This window comes from Telopea speciosissima, chromosome 7, assembly GCF_018873765.1.
Source record: "Telopea speciosissima isolate NSW1024214 ecotype Mountain lineage chromosome 7, Tspe_v1, whole genome shotgun sequence".
NCBI classification, from domain to species: Eukaryota; Viridiplantae; Streptophyta; class Magnoliopsida; order Proteales; family Proteaceae; genus Telopea; species Telopea speciosissima.
In genome coordinates this window covers 30,902,572-30,925,562 of record NC_057922.1, presented here as the reverse complement: position 1 = coordinate 30,925,562, position 22,991 = coordinate 30,902,572, and the positions used below count along the sequence as shown (strand labels likewise).

Sequence of the window (22,991 nt, the reverse complement as noted above, 5' to 3'; positions counted from 1 at the left end):
CTGTGGGAACGACATCAGCAAGTCGTTGTCGTTTCTACCAACCTCAAGAGCAGCAACAATGGTGCACACGAGATCAGGTCAACATGACTCAACCTCTCGAGGAGATGACTTGCAACCTAATAGGCAGGCGAGACAATCGCCACCCCCGGAGACGTCGCGGCAAGGGGCGACAGGAAGACCCCCACGAGGGGGAGGTGCTTCGCGCAATGCTGGTACCGCTGTCAATCCCACTCCACTAGTGAACGGGGGCAATGGGGAAAGTGTACTGGACGCGGCGGCGGTAGACCAAACTCAGGCCGAGCAGAATGGGTTGAACTTGCCGCCGCCACCACTTTTGCCAGAGAGTTTGGATCCTGAAGGGCCGACGAATAATCGACAGGTCATGGATTTGCAATTGCAGATGCTTCAAACTAACGAGATGTTGCACACCTTCATGACCCAGATGGCTCAGGGCGGGCTAATGGGTCAGCCATCGGTCGTGTCCCCGCGGGCACCTGCACGTGAAATAGAAGATCCACGATAGCACTGTGATCGACAGAGGGCCGAGCTTAGCCGAGCCGCGTCATCCCATCCCCGAGGCCGAAGAACTCCACCTCCACGACTAAGTGGGAGTAATCGGCGAGATGAGCGAGGACATCGTCGAAGCCCGAGGGCCGCAGAGGCCATCGAGCCAGCAGGGTCAGCTACGCGGAGATTGATCTTTTCTGGACGACTTGGTGACGGTGAAGGACAGAGGAGACACCAAGACCGACGTGAAGAGCCCCGAGTACGACGCGCTATAAGGGAAGAAGAGGATTCTCGCCATAGCCCTCGGCGACGAAGCCCACTTCGCCGGAGAGATGGACAAAGGAGCCCACATGAGTCTGACCACAGAGATGACGGGCGCACTAGGCGAAGTGATGTTGGCCGAGCCGACCATAATGGTCGGCCTCGTCAACACGAGTGAGAGGATCAGGTTGGCCGACCTCATCAGGATGAGCTGGCCGACCATAACGGCCTACTTCAGCAGGAAAAAGCGCAAGACCCCATCCGAGCTGAGGAACAAAATGGCCGAGCTCCAGAGTCTGAAATGGAGAAAAAGCTAAGGGAGCTGACCGAGCAAGTTGAAGGGCTTAAGAAACAAGCAACTCCGGATGCCTACTCACTGGTCGGGCGTCACCCCTATCAGCCTGAGATCATGACAGCATTGCTTCCAGTAGGGTTCAAACCACCTCCCTTTGACCGGTATGATGGGACTACCGACCCGACCGACCACATCAACTACTTCAACGCAATGATGACCATGTACGGCGGGACTGAGATTGTTTCTTGCCGAGCTTTCCCCTCGTCCCTAAAGGGTGCGGCAACTTCTTGGTTCTCATGGCTACCGCCGAACTCTATTACAAGCTTTGCCCAACTTTACCGAGCCTTCGTCACGCATTTCCAAAGTAGCATGAAGCATAAGAAGACGACGATGAACCTCCTCAGTGTGAAACAGAGGTTGAACGAGTCGATCCGATCATACGTCTCCCGGTTCAATAAAGAATCCTTGGATGTTAGAGACCTGGATGAGGCCACAGCTCACACCGCAATGAGCAATGGACTTACACATGAAGACCTGATCAAGGACTTGGCTCGAAAGCCGACCAAAAGTATGGCCGAGCTCCTTAACAGGTGTAACGAGTTTGCAAACATGGAAGACGTTCTCCAAGCACGCAAGGGGAATGAAAACGAGGGAGAGAATAAAAGGTCAGCGACCGATGACCGAAGGGATGAAAAGCGGACCAAGACTGATCGCAGAGCCGAGAGCTCAGACCGAGCTCAGAGTCCCGAGTACACTCCCTTAAACAGGTCGCGAAAGGAAATTTTGATGCAAATTCAAGACGATGGGTACATACGCCGACCTCGACCGATGCAAGCCGGGTCATCCCGAAACCCCAACAAGTACTGCCTATTCCACAAGGACGAAGGCCACGACACTGAGGAGTGCTACCAGCTGAAACGAGAAATCGAAGAGCTTATCAGAGCTGGGCACTTGAAGCGATACATCAAGGGGAGCCGAGAAGAACATGGAAGTCGACGACCCGAAGACCACGATCAAAGGAAGCCCGAGCCGAGGTCTAAGAGCCTGAGGACCGAGCGCGAAACGGACAAGGTCTGAGCCGAAAAGAAGGATGACAGATCCGGGCCGAGCAATGAGAAAGGAGCTCCCATATACACCATCCTCGGAGGGCCCGGACATGAATCCACCCGAAAAGCCAAGGCGAATGCACGATTCGTCAAAGTGGTGGAGATGCTGAGCAAAAGGCCGAAGGCGACGATCTCCTTCTCTGAGGCCGACCTCGAAGGTATAAGTTTACCTCACGATGATGCTTTGGTGGTACAGGTAGAAATAGCGAGGAGACCCATTCAACGGGTATTGATCGATACAGGAGCATCCGTGGATCTTATGTCGCTGGACGTGTATCGACAGTTCGGCTTCGGGGATGAGGCGCTCAAACCAGAAGCCACCTTACTCCATGGATTCTCGAGGGCCGCCGCCACGATCAAGGGGTCGATAGAGCTCCTGGTCACGTTCGGGCAAGCTCCATACCAATCGACGATCCAAGTCAAGTTCATGGTGGTACGGTCGGTGGTGGCCTTCAATGCCATACTTGGTCGCCCATCGGTCACCGCCCTCCAAGCTATCATCTCGCCAATACACTTGAAGATGAAATTCCCCACAGAGAACCGCATCGGAGAAATCCGAGGTGATAAAAAGAGAGCTCAAGAGTGCTACGCCACCTTTGTAAAGCAAAACAAAGGAAATGTCCGAGGAATGGCTATGTGCGTTGAGCACCTCCCTGAAGACTAGCGGGATGAGCTCACCAAAAGGCGCAGAAGGCCCGTGGAAGACCTCATCCCGTTCTCCCTTAGTGACGAAGACCCAACAAAGACGGTACCTGGGCCTTGGAACTCAGAAAATTTGAAGAAATTTTTTCAGTAATTTTGTTAAGTATTCTGCTCGGCACAGCTCATGACAAGCATTTATGTATTCGGCTTCGGCCTCGACATTCTTGATTCAATGAAATAAAGTCTTTTCTCCACTTGCTTAGCGTACTTGCAACACGTAGGGCGGACCAAGTCGTAAGACCGATCCTCATAGACCTGGCCGACCTTAAAGACCGACACTCATAGGACGGACAACAACCAAGTCAGCGACAACCAAGTCGTAAGACCGGTCCTCATAAACCTGGCCGACCTTAAAGACCGACACTCATAGGACGGACAACAACCAAGTCATCGGCAACCAAGTCGTAAGACGGGTCCTGATAGACCTGGTCGACCTCAAAGACCGACACTCAAAGGATGGATGACAACCAAGTCGTAAGACCGGTCCTCATAGACCTGGCCGACCTCAAAAACCGACCCTTATAGGGTGAAAGGTAACCAAGTCGTCGATAACCAAGTCGTAAGACCGGTCCTCATAGACCTGACCGACCTCAAAGACCGACCCTCATAGGTCGGCAACCAAGTCGTAAGACCGGTCCTCATAGACCTGGCCGACCTCTAAGACCGACCCTCATAGGTCGGCAACCAAGTCGTAAGACCGGTCCTCATAGACCTGGCCGACCTCAAAGACCGACCCTCATAGATCGGCAATCAAGTCATAAGACCAGCCCACAAAGACTGGCCGACGTCTGAACCAACAAGAGCAAACTCTTCCCATGGCCGAGCTGAACAAAGTCTAAAACTAAGCTAAGGCATTACGCTCAACTATGGAGGCTGCTCGGCCACAACATCAAATGGAACAATATACACAAGGAAAAGAAGGCTAAAATTGCCAAGCTAAAACAGTTAGACAAATTTTGAGAAAAGAAATTTTCATTGATTAAAGAGCCAACTGCTCGGCACAGTACATAAAGAGGCAGCTCGGCCCTGTACATATCAAAAAGAAAAAAAAAAAGAAGAGGAAGAGTTCAGCGTGATTCAACGATCCAAATCAAAAGACGGTTCAAAATCCCGAGCATCATCATTACGCCGAGTACTGTGGCACAGACACCCCAACTGATAGACAGTACAACGTCAAATCGCCAAAGGAAAAGAGCTCGGACTTAGCCTCGGAACAGAACCGTTAAGCGGACCGAAAGATGACACTCATCAAGGACGAGCCGAGCCTTGATGAGTGGGGGGGCCTGTGATGTGTCATAAAATCCCCCAACCAACCAAAAGCTACCACGTAAACGTACTGGAACTGAAGCACTGAAGCCGAGGCCGAGCATTGAAGCCGAGGCCGAGATCGAACACTGAAACCGAGGCCGAGGCCGAGCACTGAGACCGAAGCCAAGGCCGAGCACTGAAGTCGAAGATGAGGCCGAGCACTGAGACCGAAGCCGAGGCCGAGCACTGAAGCCGAAGATGAGGTCGAGCACTGAAGCCGAGGCCGAGGCCGAGCACTGAATATGAGGCCGAGCATTGAAGCCGAGGTCGAGACCGAGCACTAAAGCCGAGGCCGAGCACTAAAGCCGAGGCCGAGCACTGAAGCCGAGGCCGAGGCTGAGCTCGCACAAGTCAGCCGGGGCCGAGGCCGAGCACTGAGACCGAAGCCGAGGCCGAGCACTAAAGCAGAGGCCGAGACCGAGCACTGAAGCCGAAGCCGAGGCCGAGCACTGAGGTAGAAGCCGAGGCCGAGCTCACACAAGTCAGCTGGGGCTAAGGGCGAGCTCACACAAGTCAGCCATAAACTCCTGACCGAGCATACACAGGACATCCTAGGCCAAGCTGACTGCCAAGACCGACCTAACAGGCCGACCTCTCAAACCGACCTCCCAGGCCGAGGTGACTGCCAAGACCGACCTACCAGGCCGACCTCCTAGGCTGAGCCCTCCTCCACAGAGGCTACCATAGCGCCCCACCGGGGATTGCGGGGCCACGTCAGCACATCCCGAGAATCACGGGATAAGAATCGAGACACGATCCCAGCGCAATACGAAATCACAATTTATATGGACTCTTACCTTAATAAGAGTCCGACCCCGAAAATAGCTCTCCACTCCGCTCTACGCGAGAGAGCCTTCCAAAAGAAGGACTCCTACCATACTAAGACTCTCCCAACCGCCTCATCTCATCCTCACTCTATAAATACCCAGGTATGGAGCACCATTCATCATCTCACTTTTACTAGCAGTTACGCTGTTGCACTGGTGATCTAACTTTAGCATCGGAGAGTCCTAGGCCGGAGCCACACCGGCTCTCTTGTGCTCATCACTTGGTCTTTGCAGGCTCATCCGTGGGCGAACCAAGCATCGGAGATTTTCACACGCAACATCATCTAAAATCGAATTAATCGAATTCGATCAATTTTAGTTTTGAAAAGTGAAACTTTATTCAATTTGGCTTTGGTTTTAGACTGAAAATCATTTGTTTTAATCGATTTACACTGAATAAAGTATAACACGTATAAATTAAATTGAACCTAAATCATATTAAACTCTACAATCATGTGTCTTTGTTGAGTTGTGTGAAATTAACTATTATAATTTTCTTTTTAAATTGTATAAAAAGGGTTTAAAGGTACTAGATTTGACAATGTGAGACTATATCTTTATGAGGTTGTTTGTAATTTCTATCCAAATTTTATTGGTTTCAGTAGTAGGTTATTTCTACTTAAACCAAATTTAAAACGAATTATAGAGAACATCTACGAATTGAATGAAACTGAATACAGAAACCAAATAGAACCAAATCGATTCGATTTAGTTTTAAGGTTATGAAATTTTTTTTGGAGATTCTGTTGATCTGTAGGCTGGCTTGTACATGTAGAAAGGATCCACATAGGCTGATCCAAATGGTGATGTACTAATCTAAACACTCAAAATGGTTCATACCAGATAAATTTTTTCATAATGGAAGATTTTGATTCAACTAAGAATTCTACTTATTCGATTTTTTATTTAGGGATAATTTCCTAGATCTATTAAATAAAAAAATTAATAACAAAACAAGTAATTTTGACTTTGTTTGACACCTACTTGTCTTATAAATTTACTATAGTAGATCTAGGAATTGTCAAATTTTATTAAAAAACAAAAAAGTTATCCAAAAATTTAACACCTACAATGGACTACTTCACAATAAATTTGAAATGGATTGATGATTCAAACAAATCACAATGGTCTACTTTACTATAAATTTGAAATAAATTGATTATTCATACAAATCACAACTACGGCTATAAACGGATCGGATTCGGCTCAGATACTGCTATATCCGCATCCGATTAGCTATCGGACGGATTCGGATAGTGCTAAACGGATACAGATCGGATATTTTATCCGTTTACATGTAAATATAGCTTTTCGGATAACTATAGCCTATCCGTATCCGCATCCGTATAGCTTTCGGACGGATTCGGATAGTGCTAAACGGATACTAAAATGAATTTTGACTATTCATTTACACCCCTAATCACAACCTCCTCTTATGATGAAACATCCACCACTTGGATTTGTCATTGAACTGTTCATTTTTACATTTTTTTTTTTAATTAGGAAAGAGAACACGAAATGACCACCATGCCTTTAGTGATTTTTGCCATTCCATGGGGAAGCGATGGTCATTTTGTGCCGCCCTATGTCTAGAACGGTAGCTTTGTTGATTTGATGATTGATCAAGGCTTTTTATATAAGAACCCTCCTACACAGTTTGTTCAATGGAAATTATTTTGTAGGAATCATCTTAAAAGCAAAAATATGTTACAGATATTAGATATATAGAGAGAAACTTCAAATATAATTTTAGTGAATGTTACTTTTGCTTTAAATTCAATTTTTGTAATTTGCTTAATCATACAATTGCAACCGCATGGAGGGACATTAAACCCAACTATGCCGAACTATGCTTTCAATGACACTGCAACTTCAACTGATGTGAGATGAATTAGGGATTGACACTGCAAAAGTCCAACTGTGGTCATGGCTGCGAGCAACAATGCCAGCTCCCACTCTGCTCTTCCTTGTATCGACGGCAGCAGGAATTGTCCTTTGGTGATATCCTTTAATTCGCTGAACAGAGACTCTGCCCTTTGGATAATCTCTTCTGAGAAGACATATTTCTTATTAAAGATGAAAATGTCTTGGCTCTTCTTCCACTCTATTCTTCCTTGCCTTCCAATGTCCTTCCAAGATCTATCATAGATGAGTTTCAATGATTCTCTACTCGGAAAGACCAAGAGGATCCATACCATACTGCCTCTGCCAAAAGGGCAAGTGGCTTGGACATGCAATGGGGTTTTGGGGTCTTCAATCGCGTTAGAAGAAGCAAACCAGACTAGAGAATCCGACATTGAGAAAAAGCTCAAGGGGTCTTCAGAATCTCTGATACAGTCATCGACCACATCTGCAACTTTCTCCATTGGAGATTTCTGGCTTTGGCAATTGATATCTTTCGTCCCCTTAGTGTGGGATTCACCAGTCCTTCCAAAATTCAATTTCCTCCCTTGCCAGCAAAGCATCCACCCTAGCCATTGTTCTTCTCCAACCCCAGGAAGTTGTTTCAAATTTTCCAATATTTTCAATTTTTAAACTAGAACAAGTTGCAAACTACGATCAATCAAGTATAGATTAATTCCATATAATCAATAACTGTAAGAAAAGAATGGTTAGTCATCGGCACTCAGCAGCAGCAATGGCGTTGTTTTCCTTTTCCTCATTTTGGTCGCAGGGGATATTACCATTGTCATCGGAGTCGGAGGATGAGGAGTGACAGGGAACTGAGGGAAGATGATCGAAGAAGGTGTCGAGGTACCAGGAGCACTTATCCTTCCAGTCCCCCTTGTTGGCTTTGGCGCGCCACTTCTGGTCGGCGATCATCTCCGGAGAAAGTCCCCATTGGATGAGTTCCTCCTCGGAGTGATGGATGGCAAGGCTGTACTCTCCACCTGCACCCAATTGAATGACTCGGCTCTCGCAGTTGCACAGATTGTTCAGATTCTCGAATTGCTCCACCGTCCACTTGAACCATTTCATTAGGAACACCCGCAACGCCAACCCGTGCGATACGATGACCAGGTTTATCTCATCATCGCAGCGTCGATGATGGACAAGTCTCTTCATGTCTATGTCCCTCCACAATGACTCTAAGAAACCTGCAAGTGCAGATCCCAAACAAGAAAGAATAAATAAATTCGCCTTCCGCATTCGTTCTAAGATTAAAGAACAGAAGAGAAGATTGATTGACATACTAGAGAGGCGGTCGAAGACATCGGCGGCGGATTCGCCCTCAGGAAATCGAAAGAAGAAGCGGCCGAACTTCTCGCGAGCGGACTTGGTGGCCTTCATCCGCTCCTCTACCTGGAAATTTCCGAAATCCTGTTCCCTGACCCTGCATTCCTCTCGGACCCCGAGAATTCGATTCCTAGGGAAGGATCTGCCGATCTCGCGGAGGGTGGAGCGGGTTCGTTGGTATGGTGATACGTAGAAATAGACCTTCCAGTTTTGGGAGCGGCCATCGTTGGAGACAACGCGGCGGATGCGTTCGCCGGCGAGGCGGGCTTGTTCGATGCCGTGAGGGGTAAGTGGGATCTGGTTATCTGGGGTGGTTGTGTAGGCGGTGCCGTCAAGGTTGCCTTCGCTCTCTCCGTGCCTCACTAGGATTATTCTCTTCGGCAGAATATTGTCATGCGACGGTGGATGCCCCATCTTCTTCTTCTTCTTCTTCTTCTTCTTCTTCTTCGACTGCTATGCTAAATAACTTTGCTTGTCCTTGTACTTCCTCAATCCGTATCGATGCGGTTATAGATTTTCCTTCTTCGAGTCCTCTATATCTGCAAATTCTTTTCGTGGGTTCGGGGAGAAAGAAAAAAGAGCCCAGAGTAAAACGCAACCTAACCGTATAAGAAAAATTAAGGAGCCCAGAATAGAACGCAACCAAACCGTGTTCTAAAGTTCTTCCAGTCCTTTCTAGAAATAATTCTGCTCTGTAACAATCAAGGCAAGAACAGTATAAGAGAGCAGAGAGACGGACAGATATGAGAAAACCTTCGAGTCTTTTTTACTCTCTTCTTTTTTTAAGTTATAGAAAACTTTGAGTCCTGAGCTTCTTTTGATGATGAGGATCATAATTCATACACGTTTATTCATGTATTATATTCTTTTACGTCAGAATGTCATCCATCGTCAAATCCCATATAATCTGATCTCCCTCCTCGGCGTCACACACACGGGATCGGGTATCAGCCACCAACAAAACCGATACGATACAATACCAGTATGGTAATTAATGGTATCGACTATCCACATGGACATGGATCGGTCACATCGGATACATTTGCTCCTGATTTCCCTAAAAGTCAGGGTTTTTGATTATTTTACCCTTTGTCTTTACCTAATTCAGTATGAAAATGGGTGACATTCAATACGTACAAATAATACATACGATACCGATACCTCAAACCACGCTCTCCAAACCAAGTTCATGTTATAAATCCAAACGTCAACAGGTGAGACGATAAGCTGGAAAGTGGGATATATTTTAATTGGGTCAAAAAAGGGAAAATAAAGATTAAACTGACACCGCGACAATGACAAAGCAAAACCATATCCCCTGAAGTGTTCTTCATGTGTCGCCAACCTGGAATGCTACATATCACCATTTTGGATGGCGTTTGAGTTTGACCAATGACCAGGGAAAAGGGTAAAGGAAATTGGGAAAATGAGGTGATCCACCAACCTGGATGAGGGAATGGTCGTGGGGATGGGAAAATTATCTCTTGCAAGTCTCTCTGGTCAGTTCATTTTTTCAGGTTCCTCTAATAAAAGGGGTGGATCCACCTCTGAACAGTGTGTTCAGGTTAGAATAGAATAGTCATTTCCACCCCCTATGAGAGGAATTGCAAAAAATGGATATGTAGAGAATTGTAGAGAATAAAGATCTGGAGGGGACGTGTGGTGGGCCAACCTCATTTTTAACTTAGGGTTTAAAAACATCGTGGAATTTGGGAGGGCACCAAATTGCCTTAACCCTAGTTTTTTACACGATCGGGATAGGCTTGGAACGATTTGATCAGGATTTTCAAACGCAGAATCAGAATCAAATCAATCTCTATCCAAATCGTATTGGAAACGGTTTGAATTGGTCCGGTCCAATGTACGCTCAACCATTATGGGGTGAGAAGGGACTTGGCTCAGGAATTGAGAAACAGTCTGATTAAAAAACAAAATTGGCACAAGGTATGGTTCAGGTTAGAATATGAAGAGAATGACTACGAATTGGTTGATTGGATTCTGATTCAAACACTAACAGTTATGATTGGTGAGAATCGGGATCATTGTAAGCCAATTCCGATCCAAATCGACCGATTCACCAATTTGATCCCCAAATCTTGAAACCATGGATTTGATCCAAATCGATTTCGATTTTTTAAACCATAGTTTTAGGAAAAAAGATTTGGGAACGGAATTAGGTCTAGCCAATTTCAATCCGATTTGTTTTAGATCAATTGGAATCAGTTAAGAATCGGCCACAAGTGACCATAATCTGCCCTGACTCTAGATATTGGAAATGGATTAACTAATTTGATGCATTGGCCGGACTTGAAAGGAATCGACCCAAGTGGATAGCCGCTCCACTTCCGATTTTTGAATTAGTGATTCTAACTCAACCCATATTCAATTAATTGATTCATCGCCCAACTATTCCACTTGCCCAACAATGCCAACATGTATCTCTTCCCTTTCTTTGAAAAAATTAGGTGCGCAGGTTGTTTGGCTCTTGTGGTCGCTCAAACAATCGGTCTATCATAACAAACAATATTAATAGAGAGCGCGGGCATACCAAAGTCTACGAGACTCATGTAGAAGAAGATTACACTTCTGACTTCTATTAGGAGACGTGGATTCCCGTCTCGATTGTTTCAAGGACTTTGAATGAAAAACCAAATTGCAATATGTGAAGAAAAGGAAAACCACAGAACAAATGGTAGAGATGAAATAAAAAATCAAGAATTTCAATTGATCTCGATGTTGGTATACACAGAGGACATACTACTGATACAAGAAATCAAAAGAATAGCTTGACAGAGATGGTCAGGGAGAAGCTTACACCAAGGAAAAGTAAAATGCAGGTAGAATAAAAGATAAGTTCAAGTTGCAGGTTTGTTGACTGATCGAGAGGTCCCTTCCTTCTCTGTGATTCTGACTTTTATACTTCTGAGGATGGAGCCTCCTTGAGTGCCTGAGTGGTCTTTAACCGGAACTTCCTTTGACGGTTGTGGAACCGATTGAGCACGTTAATCTTGGGCGGGTCACGATTATAACCGCTTTAGCCCTCCACAATTTTCTCTATGCGAAGAGTTTGCCTCACTTGATCCTTTGTGACTCAAAGTTAATCGGTCTTCTATTACTGGTCGGTCGGTAATTTTAGGATGTAAACAAAACTACAAGCGTGTAAAACAATTGAAAGACTGCCCTTGTGGGTCCATTTCTCTAGTTCCTTCTAATCCAACACATCTAGATAAATAAAATACTCACAAGCCTGGTTTAAAATTCTTTACCCATACAACTATGGTTTTAAATAGCGTATCAGATCTGCTAGATATTGGTAATGAAGGATTCTTAACAAGGTACTGATAAATCAAAATTATATCAACCAATCGTGAGCTGCCACGTGTCCTGGCCCAAGAGGGAAGACCATCCCAAGCCCGGCCACCTTATGTCTCACTTGATTGGCCGAGATGACAAAGAACTAACAAGGACATCCAAGGTCCAAGACCAAGTGCTACACGTAAGCTACTAGCATCGTCGACGAGATATACATCACCTCACCAGTTGAAGATACCACCTACAAGAGGTACAATTCCAGACGGACTCATGCACCAAGGACCTTATCCAATATACAAGGGCGCATGCATGTCTATCTACCGAGAACATCCTCCCTACTAGGGCTCTACCTCCCATGGGAGAGCAACCAATCAAGAGATGAGTCCTACCAACTAGCTAGGAACGTCTATCTACTACGAGGACTATTTGTTACCAACTGGGACTCTCCACATCGTCACACCACTATAAATTCCAAGGTCACACTCTGCCCCATTAACTCATCTTGAATTCTAACTATTCGTCTGTTTGCTCAGAGAGATCTAACTTAGGCATCGAAGAGTCCTAGGCCGGAACCACACCGGTTTTCCTTTGTCACCCAGGTCTTTTTGCAGGTTATGGCACTCGAAGGGACCACCAGGCGATTTCTTGATGCAACAAGTACATTTATCGTAAAACCAGGAAAAAAAATTACATGGTATCCAAAAATGGACCTAGTTTTTCAACTAAAAACACTAAATGAGGTCGAATCAGCTTGTTTCTCTGTCATGTCAGTGTGATACTAAACTCAGAAATCCACTCGCTTGTTTGCCAACAATTCAAGTGCAAAGACGCCAAGTCGAGCATTAGCATGTTCTGATCAGTATCAGACCGGATCGGAATCGATTAGAATAGATCCCAAAGCCCTAGAATTGTTCATCAAAACTTAACAATTCTAGGGTTTTAAATAGAAAGACATAGAAAGACATCAAGAGAAATTTAATAGTTTTATTGAGAATTTCATTAGTTTTTTTTTTGGATGAATGAAAAATATATTAAAAAAGCAGAAAGAACCTTTCCGACCAAAAGAGGGAAAGAGCAAGAAAGAATACAAGGAGAAAGCTACACATCAAAACAACCAACTACCCTACAAACAGATCAAACTGAAGGGAGACCACTCAAAGCGGAACAAAAATACTGAATCATAACCAAGCAACCAATCACCTATGTAAAAAGTTAACCTTCTTCCCATTAGGATTATAGGGAGGAATGGGAGGAATCACCCACCTCCCACTTAAATTCTTAGAAACTAAGGAAGGACTCTCTCGATCTAGCTCTAAGACGATTTGAATATTTCCACCTCTCTCTCCAGGGGGGTCAGTCGAACACAGAGAGAAATCGCTCTCAGTCGTCTCTCTCACGTCACTTAGGACTTGGTCATTGACCATTGGTCGCTGAGCATTGCAAGAAAGAGGCAGCATGCCACTCTGACAGAGCCCTGCATCACAAGGCTGTTTACTAAGCAAAGAAGTAGGGACAACAGAGCTTTGGAGGACATGAGAAGCATGATCATTTCCTATAGGAGTGCCCAAGATGGAAGAGTCCACTTCGATGCTAACATCTACATCATCCGCATCTAAATCCCTCGCCAAGGATATCGCCGAACGATTAGATCCACGAGCAACAGACCCAAGAGATAATCTTTCCACCTCATTGTCAATTTCCAAGACCACTTGAATGTCTCCACCTTTGGTGCACAACAAGAGCGTAGAAGAGGGAATAGTAGACTTCTTTTTTTTTTCTATTACACTTCTTAATTTTCTTTTTCCCATGATTCTTAGAAAACTTTGAATGAGACTTACTACCACTATTCCGTTGAGAAGAGTTCTCGAGCACATCTTGGGAGAGAGGGGAAGAGGGAAAAATCTGATCAATAACCATTGGTACACCAGTAGGGACCACCTCAGAGATACAATCATCTGACATCAACGCCAAGGCGGAGGAACAATTAGAATCAGAAATGGGCTGCACGACAAGGCCTTGAATATCATCAGAAGCTGAACTTACACCAAAGAGGGAAGGGTCACTTTGTCTGGTCATATCACTAAAGACAAGGTGGTCAGGTGGAACAGGGTCGGTGAGGTTGATATCAAGGGATTGAGAGATGCAAGTAATTGGAGGGCCATCAGCTTGGGCTACGGTAGAACCATTCAAAACAATCTCCAACTGACCAAGGCCCTCAGAGATATTTGCATTGCCATCGGACGTAGCCAGACGAGGGAGCTCCATGGTATTCTCAGATAATATGGCAAACCTATTAGTGGACACACAACATGTAGCATCGGGCAGAGGGGTATTATCATTGATATGGTAAGTATTGGTTTCCTCAACCTGCAAGGAGCTCAAAACACTGGAAGGCTGCAATGTCTGAGGGGTGTGTGATGTCCCAGGAAAGGTGGAAAGCATGGATTGGGCAACGGCCAAAGTGGTAGGTAGCACGTCAGAGGAGGGACCCACCCTCATACCTGAGTGGATCGTAGTTGAGGCAGGAGCAGCAGCGGCTGTCTTCTCCAGCCCCGATCTGTGAGGAGCAATCTGAGAGGTTTGCAAAGGGTCCTTACCCCTCGCAAGAAAATCACATTGAGGCACACTAGAGCTGGCAGTTGTGGAGAACATACACTTTTTAGTGACATGTCCAAAAACCATGCAATGATCACAACGAGGAGGAAGCCACTCATACATAATCTCTTGCATGAAACAAACACCATTATCAGAGGTGATTTTGATTTCTCGAGGAGTGATCGAGGAAGCTGGGAGCTCAATACAAACCCTTGCAAAAGATAACCTATCCTTTGCCATGGTGCGCCAATCTGAGAATAAAGGTTTTCCCATGACACTAGCGATGGTACTAAGGCATTCGCTGGACCAAAAATGGAAAGGGAGATCTACTAGTTGAACCCACACAGGGATAGAAGTAAGTTCCACTCTCTTGAGGGGCGTATCTGGACTCCAATGACGCAGAATAAGGTGGCTACGAGAGAGGACCCAAGGAACTCCTTCAATAACTCGTAGCAAATCTTCTTCAAGGTGGAATCAGAACACAAACATACCATTCTCAAGCATAATCACTTTCAAAGCCTCTCCACAGAGGTTTTTACAGTGACAAAGCTTGGTCTATGCCCAATGAAGTGTCCAATGCACGTGAACTTCCAAAGGGCCAGCTCTTCCTCAAGCACTGCTGAAGGGCAGTGAGCAACTGCTTGTCCCTCCACTCGCAAGGGTTCAATAAAGCGTAGTGCAAGACCTTCATCCTTGGAATGACCAGAACATAAGAGAGAGGACCACGTAACCCCCTTTGAAGCAGGGGGAGCATCCAAAGAACCCAAATCCAGTGCTCCATCAGCAGTAGCAGAGCACAAATGGCCTTTCAGAGGAGCCAAATCAGTACCGCCAAGGGAGGGGAAAACGGAGTCGATCAAGTTTACATCGGACCCCACATCAGAAGGCGACAAGGTGGTAGGAGCTGAAGCAGGGTTAGGCAAACGACGTGCTCTCGAGCTAGAGGAAGATCCAGGGAAGGTAGAACCACGACCTTGAGAGCTGGGAGGGATCCCAGCAGAAGAGAATCCCCGACCACCCATCTGATTTGGCCGGGGATCGTTAGTTTCTCATGGATCTTTTACATCTCGTTCAACAAAGTGGCAGTGTTTCAGGCAAGGAGGAAAAACCGGGATCACCTATTTCATTAGTTTACTCCAATATCACCCCTTTTTTTCTCTTATATGGCTCGACCTATTGTTTTCAATAAGATGATATGTAGAGACCATCAAACATTGTTTCAGTTTGTCATATTAAGATGTAATTATATTGAACCAACACACAAAGAACGGGTGAATACACACTTAAGATGTGAAAATGTCTGTACTTTCTCAACGAAGGTTTTGCTTGTCAAAATAAGGATTTGGTGTGTTTGTCATCAGAATTATGTGTGGTATAACCAACGCTCACCTCATTCTATTCTCTTTGCTGGCATGTGTCACCTAAATGATCAACGTTCACCAGTCTATCGGACCATTGGATGTCAGGTGGTCCGACCTACCATCCACCTAGTGGCAAATAGTATAAGGCCCAAATTTTTTCTACAAGTGGATTTTATAGTACCTTGATTACCTATCGATTTTGAACTAAATCAGATTTCTCCATGTGACAAATGCTTTAAAGATTCATAACACTTTGGAAATTTATTATGTAACAGAGATGTACATTACATATAATTGGAATATCAAGCCAAAAAAAAAACTTATAATAACTTATGCATCACACATGTAGTTGAGTTTTCAAGCCAAAAGCTGTTTGAAGAGCATCCTTGTGATCATAGAAACCAATATAATCCTAAGGTGAAATAGTGTTTGCATGGGAAGAGTGTTCTACATGATCACACACGGGAGTGGATTCCAAAGAGAATCCACTAGGGGTGAATTAGGGCCGGATTTTTTAACACCCTAACTTAATCCTGAGTCCTCTTAGCTCAACCCAAGCCCAACCACGGCCCTAGGTCGGGCTGAGATATCTCAGCCTAGACCCAGTCCTACCGGGCTCATTCTAGCCCAAGGGTTGGCCCGAATTGACCCTGATTTTTGCTAGGGCCTAGTTGGCCTTGACTTGCCGTGCTTTGTTTGCCATTTACGTCGTGCTATGCATTAAAAAAACAAGACAAATGTGATTGGGTATTGATTTGTTAATTGACTATTGGACTTATGTTTAGGTTAAAAAACTTAGCCTAATCTTAAAATTGTAAATATTTTCGTTGAATGGTTAATTAGCCATTTTTTTTGGTAACCCAATAGATAATTAAATACTAAACCAAAAAATTCTCATTCAAAAAAAAAGTACTAAACAAAAATTGTAAAGCATAACCTAACACAGGACAAGGTCGGTTTGGACTGGGCTTAGCCCGAGGCTTCAACTCTAGCCCAACCCGACCCTGAACTAGAGCCTGAAAATTTCAATCCTAACCCGCCTTTAGGTTGAAAAATCCAACCCAAATCCTATTCGGATTCAAGACAAGCCATGGGAGGCTCGGGCTGACCGAACCAAACTTACACCCCCAGAATCCACATCCACCGCCAAAGGCTCCATAATGGAGCCTACAGTTTCATTTATTTTATTTGGTAATAGCTGCTTTTACATACTTTTAGAGGAAAGAAAGGAAACTGAAGAAAGAATTTCACATCTTCGGGGCGTAGTTCTTGAGAGAAGGAAGGGGGACGGTAGAAAGAAGAGAGGGACCAAAGATATAATTAAATCACCAAGAGTCACAACTGAAAGGACATTTTCGGTATCTGAGAAATTTTCCTCCACAACTCCAACAACACCAGAAGAATCATCCAGGATTTATCCCTTTGCTTATGTTTTTTTAGTTTTGGACAATTCCCTCTTGTGCCAATAATAATATCGTAGTATCTTAACTAGATCATAAATGATCTCTATTTCCAGAACCCTTATTTTTACTTCTTCCTCTCCACACAACTAGGCCTTCGTTTTGTTCATTTTCCATTATTCTTGACACTCTTTTCCTCGACTCCTAAGAGTTTAATGAAGATTAACATTTTACATACCAAGTAACAAAATGCTCATTCGAAGAAGGTAAAGAACACAATAAAATAAGGGTTTGATTCTATTCAAATTTAATATCGATATTCTTCATATCCATAATGATTTTATTAAATTAATCAATATGTTCCTAAAGCCCTCGCAAGTTTTCCACCTCTTTTTATCTGTCAAACAAATGGCACCTAATAGGTGTACCTCCTCTCATCTGAATGGTGTAGAGGCTTTGTTTCATATAAAGCCTTTGTCATGTACAAAGCTTTCGAACTTCAACCATAGCTTTGTGAATTGCACAATGCCTTGTTGGGTAGACTCAGGTGAATTGCACTGTGCCCTTCAATCTTCTCTGTGTCTTCATTGAAAATCGCTAAAGGCAACTTGTCCTTAATTTCCTAGAAGTCCGGCTGAATCAACACGGATCCAGATCTTCTACGGCACAGGCTGCCCGTCCACCATGCTGCGCAACACAAGGCAGCGCACATTGACCACCTTACCCCTGCCCGAGCGCTTTGCTCGAGCAAGGGTAAGGCGATCATTGCGTGCACAGTGCAGACAGAGCCCTGTGTTTGCGCAGCACAGGCAGGACAGGGCAGCGCGCCGTGGAAGATCTGTGTTGAAATCAACACAGTGCGCATCTAAATGCGACATAAACTAAGTGACTGCTCTATAGTGAATTCTTGATCTAGTTTTCACGAAGTGGAGCAAGAAATGGGCATAGCTGTTTCTGACTTTCAGGTTATGCATCTATAGAATTAGGAATTTTGGTTCGAGTCCTTTGGATATCTTTGTTAAATGAGAAATACAAAGAAGAAAAACATAACAAACCCATTTCAATCTTGTTCTGTTTATGGTGGGTTTTAGTGGGTCTTTCAATTGATCTTTCTGCAGAACAGAGGAAGTAAGAAGAGGGAGATCTAAGTGGGATGATGAGTAACCATCATCCTGGTGACTGCTCCAATGACACAATCATTGCTTCGACTAGTTCTTCAACCTTATACACGCCATAGTTCCAAGAAGGGACCGTTCAAATCTATAGTCTTCAGAGATGGATGGGTTCTACGTTTGTTGTTGATGGCTTATAGAAAACCAGAGTATGGAAGCTAAAGAGAAGCCAGGTTTTGCCTCCGAGTACAGAGCATGTTGTGAGCAAAAGTATTGCACAATGAAAGCTAGATTTTGGGGTAAGATTAGATATATCTCCATCAATTCAAGAGCGGGTCCAGGGTATGAACCGAGGCTCTGTTTCTACATCAGAGTGTTAATCGGCAACTTTATACTTTCCTGCAGCCCGATTCCTCTTAACCCACCTTGTCTAGAATTGAATTGTGTATATGTGATTGACGCAATTTGTTTATCCTATTGAGGAGGTATCTGGATCGTTTATTCCATTATCCTCTAGCTCCCTCTTTATAGGATGTTGTTTGATGATACCGTTGCATAACATCAGGTATTGAAAAGAAATACTGTTTTGGATAGATTTGTAAATCCAAACACAAAACAGTGTATTTGCGTTAACTAGAACAATGAATAGATTGTTGAGCTTGTGCCATTGCAAGTTCACATGGAGTGATCAGGTCTTAAAGCCATAAGGTCAAATGACATGCAATCTACTGTCTTTGCACGTTGATTGACTCCCCAACAAAGAAGGAACATTAATTAAGAACTCTGATTAAATTAAATGCAAGTAAATAAGGGGCTAGGATTAAATAGAATCTACTGAGATGATTTAATTAGGAAGTTTAGAAATGGATTTACTGTCCAAATCCATCCCTAACTAGGATTGAGGGAAACCTTGGAGCCTATATTTGAAAAAATAAATAAATAGACAGCGTTGTATAGAAAGCATTCTCATTCTGTCTTCGTAGAATGATCGATATTCTTTCCTCTCTTCTTTGTTGTCTCTTGCTAGAACTAGGAAGGGAATGGGTTGCTGCAACAGAATCAGTTCTTCGAACGAGGGTTGGTGATGATAAACGCCGGCAAACCAAAATACGTCAAGTATTGGTAATGAAGATTCTTAACAAGGTATATTTATAGACCGACCTGGTTTATCAACTGAAAACACCACTATGAAATGGGGTCGAATCAGCTTGTGTCTCTGCCATTTCAGTATGTGATACTAAACTCAGAGATCCACTCGCTTATTTGCCAACAATTCAAGTGTGAAGGCGTCGAATCGAGCATTACCATATTCTGATCAGTATCAAATTGGATCGGAATTGATTAGAATCGGTCCCAAAAAACCCATGAATTTGACCCTCAAAATTTTGTGTTTTGAATAGAAAGATATTCACTGCTACTTAGTAGTTTTATTGAGAATTTCTTTAGTTTACTCCAATATCTCACTTTTTTTCTCTTGTATGGCTCGACCTATTGTTTTCAATAAAATAATATGTAGAGACCATATGATCAAACATCATTTCAGTTTGTCATACTAAGATGTAATTATATTGAACCAACCCACAAAGAAAGGGTGAATAGTAAATACACATTTAAGATGTGAAAATGCATGTACTTTTTCAATGAAGGTTTTGCACTGTCAAAATAAGGATTTGATGTGCTCATTCACCTCATAAGAGTTCTATTCTCTTCGTTGACCTGTGTCACCTAACTAGTGGAAGAACAACGTTCACCAATTGTTATAAAATTCTATTTGCATCCGAATTCACCTAGGAAATCATTAGGCTTTGTTTGGTTGCAAGGGGAATGCAAAATTTTGAAGTAAAGTGCAATTTTTTTTCCCAAGGGAAATAATTATAAGTGTTTGGTTGCCAGGGGAATGTATTTCCCATGGAGAATAAATTTTCACATGTAAAATAACATTGGTATTTATTTTTCCCGACCAAAAACACACGTAAAATCAAAACCCGAGGATTATTGACTTCGCGGCGTTGTTCTCTCGATTGAAATATTAGAACCTCTAAAAGCGTTGGAGAACCTCGGAAGCTCTAACGTCTCTGGTGCTGGTCCAGTCTCTTTGAGAATCTTCGAAGCTCTGAGCAAGTGGTGGTTGTCTCTTTGAGAAGCACCGAAACTCTCATCTCTCTGAATTCCGAACACACTGATTCTCTTTCTTTGCGAGAAGCTTGGATGTTCTGAGCAAGCATTGGTTCTGTACCTGAGAAGCTCGGATGGTCTGATTTGATCCAAAGTTCAGTAACTCTGCTCTGATCAGGTACTAGATCTTTTGCATTTTGATGATTTAAATTTAAATAGAATGAATCGAGTTGGATGAGTGAAAAAACCCTAAGTTTACCCCGACAGCTTAGCTGTCCTTGCATAGTACCTGATGTGGGGTTGCTTGCAATGATAATGTCGGTAGAACGAGCCTTGAAATGGTCTTGCACTGTGAGTACTCCTTAGCAATGTGAATAACGAACTTGTAAGGACTTGAGCATCCTCTCTTAATGGTTAGGTTTTTAAAGATATTTTTGTACCTGTTGTGCAAAGATTTCTGCCGGAGAGGAATCTATCGGTCGGCACAACTGATATACTAATAACTCAATGGGATTGGGAATAACGGAGACGAGACTGCGAAATTACTCTCTTTATTGAACACTGAATATTTCCCATTGAATTCCTCTTTTACATGAGGATCTAGCCCTTAATTTATAGTGATGGAGGGGGATCTCGGGCGATCCTTGCTATTTCAATAGTTGCCTTTATTGGGTGTACGATTTTAGGAAACTCCCACTCTGGTTGGGATTCCTCCGTGAATCTCGGGATCTCCCCGATTCATGTCGCAAGTGGGACCTTCTCTTGGTGGTTACGTAACTGCCATAGTGGGGCCTAACTTCATAACCGCCAGGCATGTGGGAATCTTCAAGCACGCTTGTAACTTGCCTTCCTTTGTGAATCGTGGGGAGTCCACTTGTACGGTCAAGATTTGAAGTATAAATTATGGCGTATCATTTGCCCCCTACTCCCTTTACCTCGGTTGAGGTGTAGGGATTAACTTGATATGCATCGTCGGTGGGTCTTGACAAACTGCTGGGAGCTCGGATGGCTGGTCTGGGTCTGGCTAACACGGGGCCAGGTCTAGTAGGAGATGATTCTTTCTTTGTTGGACATCTTTACCCTTCATGGGTCATATATTCATGCGTCACCACTAGCCAGTGTTAGCGTATGGGAGCAAAATATCTATCGCTTTTCGCGCTTTTTAGAGGGGAGATTGATGGGACGTCATAAAGTTTAATTTTTAAACTTCTTTGTCTTCCCGATGTTCTTTGATGATGATGCCCTCTCTTCGAGGTCCAGGCCTCTTCTTCTCCCTATCATTTGGTCCGTTGAAAAATTTGTGCATGTGGATCTGACGGAAGTTACGATGGTGTCCCAAGGGTATAAAATGTTTCAGCCTTTCTTAGTTTTTTCATTTCATCGTCTTCAAGCTCTGGTGTTAAAGATATTTCTTCGAGTTCTGCTCTAGCATCGTTTTGTGCCTTTCTATCTTCTTCAGTCGTAATCTTCTTAATCCCAAGTAAGTGTTTTTCTCTCTTTCTTTTTATCTACATTTCCTTTCTTTTCCTTTTTGTATCCGTTTCGGGGAAATGGAAAAATCCAAGAGAAACCTTTCATCCAGAGAGAACTCAGAAATAGAATCCCTGTTTGACGAAGGTGAGAGATTATTCCATGGAGTCACCCAAGAGGGAAACCAGGGAACTTCCCCTCAATTGCCCTAGTTGGAGGCACAAGTTCTAGGATTTCAGCCTTTGTTCCTCGGAGCTTCTCTGGTGTATTTGCTAGCACCTCCAACCTTGATTCCATGAAACGGCTAGGGAGGAAGGGTTATCGAGTTCGACAACTGCAACAGGATCCCACCATTGGAAAAGGGGCTGACGAGATTTCTTCGATTCTGACTGAGTATAACCTTTTGGAAATCTAAAATATTTATGCGATTCCAAAGGGGACTGTTCTTAGAGTTTCCTCTCCCGAAGAGAGATTGAATCAGCCACGACCTCAGGAGGTGGGTCTTATCCTTGATGCCTTGGAGGGTGGCCTTCAATACCCCTTTTCTCCTTTTGTGGAGCGCCTCCTCAGGCATTATAAGATTGCCCCAAGTCAACTGGTTCCCAACGGCTGGAGGTGTGTGGGAGCCTTTTTAATTAAGTGTTTTCGATTGGGGAGACACCCTTCTCCTGCTCTATTCATCAGGTGTTTTAGCTTAAACCAGAATAGTGGTCATCCCAGATGGTATTATTTTCGTCAACGTGGGATACCTGTAGTGGATTCACTACCATCGTCCAATTATGGTTGAAAACAGAGGTTTTTCTGGGCAACCTATGAGAAGCTTAAATGCCCCATCATGTGGGGTTACCCTGATACCACAGCTGGGAACAAAATCCCTCTCTTAGACTCCGAGGATCAAGTGACTTTGGAGAAGATGATAGCCGATAAGAGCCGCATCAAGGCAGAGGTTATTGATGTCCAGGATATGGGCGAGCTAGAGCGGGGTGAGCATCTCGAGAATTCCTCCCTTTCCCCTTTCTTGGGTATTTGTGGTTGTGTTATAACCTCCTTCTTTTGTTGGTTGCAATAGAGTTTTCTCTGGATTCCCTTGCTTTATTTATAGAGAAGGAGGACCTTCAAGTTGTTGGGGACAAAGTTGTGAACTCCTCGGATAAGAGCAGGAAGAGAAAAGCATCCTCCATCGAGTTAGGCAAGGATTCCCTGAAGAAGGGATCGTTCAAGCTTCCCCCTGCACCTCTCAGAGGTTAAAAAATTATAGAGGCCTCCTCGGGTAAGGAGAAGTCTTCTGACCCGGGGTTGGTCTCCCGGGAGGAGGGGTCCTCCGCAATCCATAAAAGCCTTCCTCCTCCTGGCAATACCATTAAGGATAAGGGCAAGGGCAAG

General features: G+C 44.2%; 2 protein-coding genes across 2 annotated transcripts; one reads left to right on the top strand and one right to left on the bottom strand.

Annotated features, from left to right (window-relative positions):
• The first annotated feature begins 1,069 nt into the window (after positions 1-1,069).
• Positions 1,070-2,140, top strand: LOC122668444. Its single transcript, XM_043865009.1, has one exon. The coding sequence runs from the start codon at positions 1,070-1,072 to the stop codon at positions 2,138-2,140; it is 1,071 nt and encodes a 356-aa protein (XP_043720944.1).
• A 5,403-nt stretch (positions 2,141-7,543) lies between these two features.
• On the bottom strand, positions 7,544-22,658 carry LOC122669864 (phosphoglycerate mutase-like protein AT74). The gene is made up of 3 exons (XM_043866742.1): positions 22,653-22,658; positions 8,201-8,687; positions 7,544-8,104 (listed from the first exon to the last, which is right to left on the bottom strand). Exons 2-3 carry the CDS (start codon positions 8,655-8,657, stop codon positions 7,623-7,625), a joined length of 939 nt encoding a protein of 312 aa, XP_043722677.1. The 5' UTR covers positions 8,658-8,687; positions 22,653-22,658; the 3' UTR covers positions 7,544-7,622.
• Positions 22,659-22,991: the final 333 nt, after the last annotated feature.

What these genes read in the sequence shown, in the direction of transcription:
- LOC122668444 (XM_043865009.1), top strand. Translation starts at nt 1,070, where the DNA reads ATGGAGAAAAAGCTAAGGGAGCTGACCGAGCAAGTTGAAGGGCTTAAG.
- LOC122669864 (XM_043866742.1), bottom strand. Translation starts at nt 8,657, where the DNA reads ATGGGGCATCCACCGTCGCATGACAATATTCTGCCGAAGAGAATAATC. An exon ending in TGTCTTCGACCGCCTCTCTA is followed by an intron (nt 8,105 to 8,200) that starts GTATGTCAATCA and finishes CTGCACTTGCAG; the next exon opens with GTTTCTTAGAGTCATTGTGG.